Source organism: Pollicipes pollicipes, unplaced genomic scaffold, assembly GCF_011947565.3.
Source record: "Pollicipes pollicipes isolate AB1234 unplaced genomic scaffold, Ppol_2.1 Scaffold_7261;HRSCAF=8764_pilon_pilon_pilon, whole genome shotgun sequence".
Taxonomy (NCBI): Eukaryota; Metazoa; Arthropoda; class Thecostraca; order Pollicipedomorpha; family Pollicipedidae; genus Pollicipes; species Pollicipes pollicipes.
This window is the reverse complement of record NW_023597054.1, coordinates 51,820,387-51,831,131: the sequence shown is the minus strand read 5'-3', so window position 1 is coordinate 51,831,131 and position 10,745 is coordinate 51,820,387. Positions and strand designations below refer to the sequence as shown.

The 10,745-nt window shown below is 54.8% G+C and overlaps 1 protein-coding gene across 1 annotated transcript in view; it reads right to left on the bottom strand.

Annotated features, from left to right (window-relative positions):
* Positions 1–1,036: 1,036 nt before the first annotated feature.
* LOC119111592 (LIX1-like protein) overlaps positions 1,037–10,745 on the bottom strand; it is a gene marked incomplete in the record, with an annotated part of 34,707 nt that continues 24,998 nt past the window's right edge. Inside the window, 4 exon segments of the mRNA XM_037235401.1 lie at positions 1,037–1,208; positions 2,266–2,379; positions 4,333–4,476; positions 5,799–5,939. Of these exon segments, the coding sequence (XP_037091296.1) occupies positions 1,053–1,208; positions 2,266–2,379; positions 4,333–4,476; positions 5,799–5,939 (555 nt within the window).

Here is a 10,745-nt window from a genome sequence, read left to right as displayed (position 1 = left end):
GCTCACATATCTATCATTGTATTTAGTACAAACAACCGTCGCCCTGCGTAGCCATTTCAACGCAGTCATCAATAACCATGGAATATCATATGCTAGCTCACCCAGCTAGAGCATCTGTTACTGAAAATACGTAACCGGAGCGCATGTAATAAGCGATCATTCCAAGACCAAGTTCCATAAAAAATACACAGCTTGAGAAACAATTCGAGTGATGCACCTTTGCGCCAGTGTAACCTTAGTTAGTCAGTTTAGTAACAGATCTCTGAAACTAGGCAACATGAACAGTACAGGTACACAGTTCTGATCCGTCATAACGTCATGATGCGATTTCATATTTTAAAAATCCAGGGTACTCAAACAAAACTGAACGAAACAGGTGTCACAGCTGATAGGATTTGGGATATTTTAAAAGTTCTCCATAAATTAGCACAAAGCATTACGGGTTGCACCTATCATGCAGCTAAGCAATTGCCTTAAGAATCATATTTTATACAAAATATGGGCGTTCACCACAGAAAAAGCGAAAACATAGGTCCATATTGGCGTCCTGTAAGTCAATGCCGAACTACAAACGATACGGAACGTTCTTTGGACAAGGTGCGTCAGGCCTCCAAGTGACATTCCTATATACAAATTTCAACAATCTTCAACCATCGCAAAACATCCCTTCAGCAATAAAAACATATCTTTGATTAACCTCGCCACGTCGTGTATAATTACGACTACTCCCACACGTCTCCGGGTTGCGCTATTGTTAAAGTGAAGCAGATGAAGCCACGCGTTTGGTGCACTATTGTCAAACGACGAAGCTGTCAACACGACCTACGTTATTTTTTAACAAAAAAATCTGAAAGAACGGACTTTGTTGTGCTCGCCAGCAGCTATCCAGGCACATATCACCGCGCTGGGGGCGTCGGGGCGCAGCCTGCCGGGCCGGCCGAGTCCTTCTCTGAGATCACATGACCGTCGGCCAGACGCCCCGTCCCCTCGGGCGGCCGGCCGGGACGCCGCGCCCCGGCCGGCCGCCGCCGCCGCTGCCGACGCCGCCGACTCTACGAGATGGTGTCGACGCCGTTGAGCTGCGCGCAGGCCAGCATCAGAATGTCCTTCTTCTCCTTGGGGAAGCGCAGCTCGCGGCCGGCCAGGCGCGCCTGCTCCAGCTCCTCCTCGGCGGCGTGCAGCTCCTGCGCGATGATGTTGGTCATCTCCTGCGAACGGCGCTGGCGTCAGTGGTCTGCGGCCGCGTCACATCGTGCACTGGCGCCAAAAGCTGATCAGTGAACACCGCCGTCTGGGGTGTTCGGCACGATATGATTGTGCTAAGACGACGCGAGGGCCAGCAGAGCCTTGGCGAAACTTCGTTCACCGATTGGGTCGGGATCCATTGGCCGTGGTCGGAATCCGATTCAGCAGATCCAAGCACATGTCAATACCGAGGGTACTCGCCACTACTCGCCGGTCATCTCCCTACGGCGGGGTGGCAGGCACTGAGCGATGCACCAATGCCTATGATACGCACGGTGATAACGCGCACCGAAAAAGGCTTTGCCGATAATACGTGTTAAGGTCCACGACAATAAAATGTAATCAGCCACCCACATGAACGCCCGATTTTTTATTAAGTAGACGTACGGTCGTACCTTAAGCAACGATATAGATCCATAACATTACGTGTTGGAGCTAGGAAGACGCGTCCTGCTCGTTGAAAAGATAGCCAAAGTGAGCTCAACGGCAGCCATAAGTGCCGTTGTCTCAGCCAGCCAGCTGCAGTCGGGTTCGTGCTGTGTTCAGCGGCAGCGACTAGTGCCCGTGCCTCAGCCAGCCAGCTGCAGACGGGTTCGTGCTGTGTTCAGCGGCAGCCATTAGTGCCCGTGTCTCAGCCAGCCAGCTGCAGTCGGGTTCGTGCTGTGTTCAGCGGCAGTGATTAGTGCCCGTGCCTCAGCCAGCCAGCTGCAGCCGGGTTCGTGCTGTGTTCAGCGGCAGCCATTAGTGCCCGTGTCTCAGCCAACCAGCTGCAGCCGGGTTCGTGCTGTGTTCAGCGACAGCCATTAGTGCCCGTGCCTCAGTCAGCCAGCTGCAGCCGGGTTCGTGCTGTGTTCAGCGGCAGCCAGTAGTGCCCGTGTCTTAGCCAGCCAGCTGCAGCCGGGTTCGTGCTGTGTTCAGCGGCAGCCATTAGTGCCCGTGTCTCAGCCAGCCAGCTGCAGCCGAGCCCATGTCAGCTTGGTGCACGGGCGCTGGCCGTCGGCGGCCGCCCCAACGGCTCACCTGTTCCCTGGCGATCCAGTCGAGCGCCATCTGGGAGCGCATGTCGTCGTCGAGGGTGCGGTGTGAGTAGTGGGCCACCACCTCCTGCCGCGAGCACTGGCGCTCGCGCATCGCCTGGCGGAGAGGCCCGACGCGGTTCACGGACGGACCCACGCAGTCTCGTAAAGGGGTGCCACACATACAGGCGCCATAGGCAGGGCGTGCGTGAGAGCACTGGCGCTCGCGCATCGCCTGGCGGAGAGGCCTGACGCGGTTCACGGACGGACCCACGCAGTCTCGTAAAGGGGTGCAACACATACAGGCGCCATAGATAGGCGTGCGTGAGACGGGCAACCAAGTTACGGACAATGCCTTCATGGCATTACACTTTGCGTGAAGTTAGGTGCGTTACACCTTGGTGGTGGTCGTATTGATATGCCACAATATGTATGTTTAGATGCTAACGAGCGTATGCAGCTGGCATATACTAGCACCGGCGCAGCTGAAGACGGGGCGATAGGTCAGGAATAGCCAGCGCATTTCCAGCCTCACGTGTGAGAGGGAAAGAGAGAGAGAGGGAGGGAGAGAGGGAGAGAGAGAGAGAGAGAGAGAGAATGAGAGAGAGAGAGAATGATAGAGACAGAGGGAGAGGGAGAGGGGGAGAGAGAATGAGAGAGACAGAGAGAGAGAGAAGGGGAAGACACGCTAAGGAAGATACGCCATGCATTAACTGAACACGCCGTAGAGCAGCACATGGCGAGAGCCATCATGCATGGAACAGGACGCCAACCATTTAACGTGGCGTGATGTCGGTAAGCAGCACTTGGGCGGTATAAATCATTCACACATGGAGAGGACACGGGCCTGGCACGGGTCGACCCTTTCCCGAGTTTTAAGATAGGCGGAGGTTGACCACATTGGGAAACATGGTGCATATCATAAATCATACCGATGGACCAAACGTGTTACGACACTGCGAATAGCATGCGATATAATATCACGAAACGTATGAAACTATCACACATTTATGACATCTGAAACGCTGTGGTCGAGTTTTTCCCATGAAACTAGGTTATAGCTTAAGATATAAACAACGTAGCAGTGGAGGCCCAAGCGTACCAAACGTGTCACTGAACATGGCGCATGTCCGTATAATAATGCCCCGAGGCTGAAGCTTCCGCTGACAATTGCCGGCAGCTGGGAGTTGGAAAAGAGACGCCAAATGACGTCAGTTGCGTGATCCATTTCACCTCAGTATGATTGTTTCTATGACCGTGAGTCGAATTTTTTATCTCTTGAGATGGTGTTTAAATGAAATGAATAAAAACTAAAAAACTACTTGTTTTATTGCAAAATTATAAAAGCTACTAAAACCGCAGTACTGATAGTTCATAGTATAACTAGTAAAACGATTAGTGAAGGGGATCTGATGGCAATGAGCGCTGTATGTGAGCCATACAACTGCGAAAAAAATTGGATTTCTCGCAGAAATGTGTTTGATTCTGCTCGGTTAAGATTGGTTTCGATTCCGGCTCACAACAAACTGCAGTGATTCCTGCTGTGATTTTGAGCACCAGAGCATATATTCCGATTACAACTGAAGGAAGTATGGTTCAATTTTGGAGCCAATCTCATGGAGTCAAATCTGCCGCCAACAGCTTGGGAAATGGGCTGTTCATTTGACACGTCACTGCCAGCTTAGGGTTCATATTTCTATAGCAAGGTACCAATGTATTCTGACGCTCACATTTTCTCACATAGAACAGCTGTAAGAATAAGAACATCAAGGCGATTTGCATCGACTCATCAATCATTCTACTCAAATGGTCCCAGGCTGCCCCCGGCTCACATAAATTTTGGAAGGATTTCATCCCGCCTTGAATCAGCAGAAATTTCGTTGATTCTTAAGTGAAAGCAGATTGCAACTAGAATCAAGCACGATATTTGTTTACACTTATCTGCCTTGTCAGAAACTGTTGTAATTACTGCACGACAGGGAATAAACTTCGAGAAAGGATCGAGGCTAAGAATTGGTATTACAAGTGGGATAAATAGTTCAGCATTCCATTTGACACCAATGGAGCTTACCTTCAGTGAACCGTTCCAGTGAAGCAGCTGAAATACGGTCATGAGCTCCTGGAACTCCAGCATGGTCCTGCCCTTGTTCGATTCCAACATAAACCGGAACGCGCCAATGCCGGTGTTGGGATTATCTGCTGCGTCCTGACTTCCCTGAAACTCCGATAGATGCCGTTAGCGGTTTTTATAGATGGCGCTCGCATCGGTGATCACACGGAAGACAAACACGACTTTTCCGTTGGCCTGAATCGGAATGTCGGTGCAGCGACCAAAGTAAAAGCACACCCTAATTCATGAAAATTGAATTCAAAACGTAATTAGCGGCGGTTTTCCGCTAGCAGCGATGAAAGGAAAGCGGAATTGAGCGGCATGCAGCAACGAAACGACAATGCCTTCAATTACGCTGAAAGGCTATTTGCCTAGCAATTGACAGTAAAGCACGCAAAGGACGTACAACCTCCGCCGCAAAAAAGCAGAAACATCACAGAAGCCTCAACAAACATCACGATTCGGGAAAGCGGATTGGTGGTCCTAAAGACTTAAGGCAAGATAACGGGAAACTGGCAGGCATTAGCATCACGCCAACTGCCGCAGGAGATCTCGTGCACGCGGCGGACACGATGGTGGCACCAGCATCGCGGGCAGCCACGTCCTGCCGCCCCAGCGTGCTGCATGGCTGCTTTCCATATACACACAGCGGCGCGCGTGTGGGCCACTTAAAAACGTCAGCCGCAGTGACTCAGCATATACAATAACCAACAGCGGTGTGGCGCCGCTGCAGCCGTCGTGCGCGCGTGAGTGCCCGCACGGCGCCGCCATCCCTCACACCCGCTGGGCGGCGGTTTTTGCCGCGCGGCGCGGACGTGATCGAGCCGCGCGGTGACGTGGCGACAGACGCGGCGCGCCACGGCCGCCGCGCGCCGCGGTGTCCGAATCAAACGTGCCGCCGCCATGAGCGATGTCCGCGCCGCGCGCGCGCCCGGCAAAACAGGGACGCCGACCGGACGGCCCGAGCGGCGCGGAGAGGCGGCGGCGACGATCGGACCGAGAGGTCCCGCCAAGAGGTCTTGGCCACTACATCGCAGCGGGCTATGTCTTGGACGGACAGCCGGATGGACGGACGGAAGGGCGGTGAGGTGGGCCGCTGGGCCCATCGTGGACAGCTGTGCATATGCGTGAGATAACAGGAAGTGGAGGGGAGCGTGAGAGTTAAAGGCATCAAGGCTATAAAGGCTGGAGATATCAAGGAAAAGAGAAAGAGAGAGGGTTGAGAAATAAAAAACAAAAAACAATGGCATTCCACGAGGCACGAGGGCATGGGAAGGAAATGGACTTTTTAGGAAAGCACACTCAAGGTGTCAGAGAGTTGCACGTCACACGGTGTGCCCAACACAGCGGAGTTTTCCACTAGACCATGCCCCAAAGGTCCCGGCGACGACGGGTGTTTCAACCTGGGAGTATGTTCAGAAGCTCACTTTGAAGGTCGACCGTGCATCTTCGACGGCACGTTCGATGAAGTCGTCTGATATCCTCCGCGATGGGTGCTCGTTGAAGACCGAGTTCATCAGTGCGATCTTGGCGGCACTTCGGCGCGCCTCTGCCTTCGTTGGACAGTTCTGTAACACGAGGAGCGACATGGCTAGGCACGTCGCCGGGCCGCGATCGGAGCGCCTCTAGCGGCGCGGGTGGACACAAGTCGTGCCGTATTGGGGACATGTAAATGATTTTAAGTGGAAAGTCGTGTTGACGCCGCTCCGTTGGCCGGCACTCAGACAGGGCCTGCATTATCGCGGCGGGAGATGAGGCACCGGCCACGCGATGACATGATGTCATCGTTGACATTCGAATGACATACACCTAGGACCAGATCGATCACAGTGAATAAGCGAGGCGCGAGGCTCTCGTGCCGCAGCCGGGCAGGATGCATATGGAAAGGTTCTCTTATGCAAGTCAGATATCTGAGAGTTCTTTGGCTACGCCGCCGCGAATCAACATCGACGTTTTTGCACAGCCTAGTACGGTTGTAAAGTAAACATCACGCGTGTTCCCAGCGTGGGCAGCATGAGAACCACTGGGAGCTGCAGGTACCATCGCCGCCCTGAACCTCTATCATCTCGCCCTCGTGGGGAGAAACACTAATGTCAACGCATCATTTACAGTTGCGCACCGTTCGTCTGCTCTCTGCTGCTGCAGACTGCACTCTAATGGCGGGAACAGTTAGACACCGGCGTCTGCAAACACGCCGCGCCTGGTGTCCAGTCGTTACCCTCTTACGCTCACCCTGGCCAGACAGGAAATGTCCCGTTAACAAAGCAAGCTTGTCGGACCGAGCTGCAGCGGAGTGACCCGCCTCGTCCAGCGCAGAAGTCTCACCACCAGCCTGCAGGCAGCAGCGCCACGAAACGACCGCTTCTGCAGCTGGACAAGACGGTGGGTTTGCGGCTTAACGCATGGGCCCAAGCTCAGTGGCCGATTATACATAACAAATATGAAATAGACACGACGAAGAAGGAGGTAAGAACAAAGATCAAAACGTAGGGTTTCGTGCTTACATTTCCTATACGCCCAAAACACATCAGCTGTCGCGCGTACCAAAGCAACCAATCATCTCGCACTTCGACATTGATACTGCATTCGGAGATACCAGCAGCCTGTCATTCTCCAGCAGCCCATATTTACCGTCTGTTCAGATCACTCATATTTTCGGCAGCCACGCTCAGCCATGCTCTACAATGTAACGGTTAGAAAGTCCAAAACAACATATTTGCCGAAGGCACCTTCGCTTTCGCTCAAAACGATCCTGCATCTAATATTTTTGAACCTGCAATACCGTGGTTCGCAGTTCAAAAACGCAAATCTGCGGTCGACGTCATTGTAGAGCACACTTCTCTCCTGTTGACCCGGAAAAAAGACCCTCAGTAGAGCCGTGGGAAAGTTTCGTTCACTAACTCACTTCATCACAGGCTTGAGACATCTGTCATCTGACATCATCCTCAACCATAGTTGAGCGGGATTCCAGTGCTGCCAAATCCGTCGCTGGGTCAGGACCGTGCACTACCTACCCTGGCCCATCGTGGGCTAGGATATTAATGTTGGTGTTGAGAATAATGCTAGGGTTGACGTTAAACCAAACAGTTGATCACATGCTTCATTGAGTAGTATGTGTGTGGCGCAAGCGTTTCAAAGCCTAGCTGTCAAAACAATAAAAAAAATGCAACGTATAATTTAATGTAGCTCGCAAACCAAAACCGTCATGACTAGCGCACTTCATGGGTTGTAAAGTGACGCTTATGTGAAAAACTACGGCAGCCTGGAAAGGCCGCTGCCAAGCGGATCATGGACCCGTTTCTTTACGACAACCCAGAAACTGAGTTTTTTAGATCTAGTCTTAACCACCTCGATCGATCTCGGGGATCAGTGACCACGCCGAAGTGGGTCTATTGCGAAGCCCTTACCCCATCATGTGATGGTGAAATTCCTGGTCAGAGGCAGAATTTCGCTGCGAAAGCTTATCACACTGCATTGCCTGGCATTTGCCCTTTGACGTCACCCTGCCTTCGGCACGGCCGCTGACACCGGCCGCAGACTAGCCCAGTTAGGGACAAATGATGAGCGCCTGAAAGGAATCGATCTCATCTCGCTACGCATAGGTGAATCGGAAGGTGGGTGCTCTAGCTAACTGAGCTACCGGTACAGACCGATGGACAGTGTGCGGCTTATCTGCTAAGGTATCTTCTGGTAACGTATGCACTTAATACCAACTCCTTCACCAAAAATGCTCTATCCAACAGATTATTCCGACAATCTACCAAAAAAATTTGCAATAATCCCCGCATTCGACCATTACAAACACGGTCCGTGAACTGTGGCGTCATGGCCAGGTGTTGGTGCCCTCCGCGTCCTTGAAAGACATGCCATCATATGCCGTGGCATCACACTGGATTAACTATGACTTGACTTAGAAATTTACAGGGAACCACATGGGTCAACCGCCTTGCACAACGCCCATACGTACCGTGTTGCAGCTTAGAAACATTTGGAGGGAGGTGGCCCTCCAAAGGCATGAAAAGCTCCAAACACGTTCCTAGTAGCACGTCCTGTAGCGCGTCCCTAGAAGCAAGGACGATTGTCCTCGAGAAGTCACGCGCCGCGCCCCACAGACCCCGCCCGTCCTGGCAGATCACCACTCACGACGCACCGCGCAGCCCACGCGGCGCCGCTTTTGGCCGGCTCTGCGCGGGCTGAGGTGGGCGCAGAATCCGCCACGCTCGGCCGAGCTAATGACCGACACGTGTCGTCGGTGCGAGCAGGGGTGAGGTCAGCAAAACCCTCTCCCTCCTCTCCCCCTGCCCTTACTGCGCTCCTGACAAGTATACAACGTGACAGGCGGTCGGTGCGGCTGCTCGTGACATGTCACCGCCGCCGAGCCCCCCATCCCGACACGCGGCGCATTTTTGCGGCCCGCACCGGACTCGGTCCGTCAAAACAGCAGCGCGGCGGCGGCGGCGGCGGCGGCGCCGGCTGACATGGAGCGTGCTTGTAGGCGCGGGTCGCTGCACCGGCACGCCACCCCCTGTCCGCGCCGCCAGCTTAGCGCCCGGCGGCGGCGGCGGCGGCGGCGGCGGCGGCGGCGGCGGCGGACTGCTGACTGCCGGCCCGGCCCGGCGGCCCGCCGCCTCGCCGTCGGACACATCCCCTCTGCCCCAGCGGCCGTCTAAATGTGATGGATCGGGTCATTGAAACATTCCGGGACCGTCTATTTACATTTCACTCGTTCGAATCAGAGTCGGCCGCATTAGCATTGGCGAAGTGGACAATTAACCTCGGATCGGGGAGGATCTCGGCTGCGGAGCGCGCGGTCGCCGCCCGGCCAAGTCAACCAGCGGTCAGGTCGGGTCAGGTGGGTCCCGATGTCGGCGAGGGGCCAGGCGAGATAACTACTGCAGCGGTGACGTCAGGAGCGTACTACCTTCAGGTCAGGTGATGTAGGGCCACGGGCTCAGGATCGGGCTGGATGAGGTCGGAATAACAGGAGAATATCAAGCTCTTGACGACAGGACGAGAACGGCACGTATTAGTCAAAGCGATCGGGTACAAGCCGCACCCACTGGCAATACATGGAGATAGCTCAAGCGTGACTGAAGCCTAGGATATGACAGGACAGGTAACTCTAGCCAAGCGTCAGCCGTGTGACGTCGTCGTGACGGTCAGATATGCGGCTGAACAATCCCAGCGGGCGTCATTCACGGCACCATGGAGGTCGGCCGTTCACACATCGTAGTTATTGTTATATAGAGGTAGGCAATAAAAGGGTGCAGCATGCCGACAGTGGGTGTCCGAGGTACCAGAAAAGAAGCAGGCCTGTTGAGTTCATAAAAACATTCACACCTCAGTGACATAGGCAAGGTCATGGGAAACGCTTGACAATTCACAGAGAATAAACAGCTGAGAATTGCTGGCTTGACGGGGTCAACAATGAGGGCCGGTGGTAACGCAGCCACAACACACTGCCCGCTGCCTTATCACTTCGACTTGCTGAAAGGTCTGTTTAGAACACAAACGAAAAATATTGACAGGGGTGCGCGTTTGACAGTGAGGAGAAAGGTGACAAGGGCAAGTCAAACAGGAAGGAAGAAGGCAAACACCAATGAGTGGCGTCCGTTTTGAGTCAACAGCGAGCGCTGCTGGGAAAGAAAGGCACTTTTTACTCCCACGCATTTCCCCGTGCTGAGGCAATTACCTGCTGGCTGGCGGCCAGTCCACTGTTCGGCGCGGTCGCGGCCCGCCGACCCGCCGCTACCGCCGGTACGTCCCCTCCCTCGTCTGCGGCGATCTAAAGCTCAATCAGGGCCCATCTGTAATCGGCTGCAGCCATTACCCGGGCTCAATTTGACCCCAAACCGCCCCCAAACGAGTTCTCATCATTCCCGCCGCCGAGAAACTCCTATTACGCTGTCATATCCCAACGGTGGGAGCCACCAGATCGGGGTAGCATCGCGGCAAAAACTGCGCCTCATTAGATTGTGTCTGGCGGGGGGTGGCCGGCCGGGCGGGGGCCGCCTGATCCCCGGTAATTGGCACGCACCGGCCGCGGCCGCTGCGCTGGCTCTGCAATTAAGCTAACTAGCGGCGCTGCCGCTCGCGCGCCGCCAGGTCCGGCTGCTGCAGGAACAAAGGAGGCGGGCGCGCCACCGCAGCCGTCGCCCGTGTCATGGGAAGATGCACCCAGCGATAGGCGGTGGGCCGCTCGAGGACGGCGGCGACGGGTGGCGGCGGCCCAGGCGTCCGCCGCTGGCACGTCGGAGCTCGAAGCTGTGCCATGCTCATGGAGCGGGTCGGCGCGACGGCGCTCCGCTCGTGCCGACCCCGGAGATGCGGCGTGAGCGCGCGGGCCGGGCGTCCGCCGCTGGCACGTCGGAGCT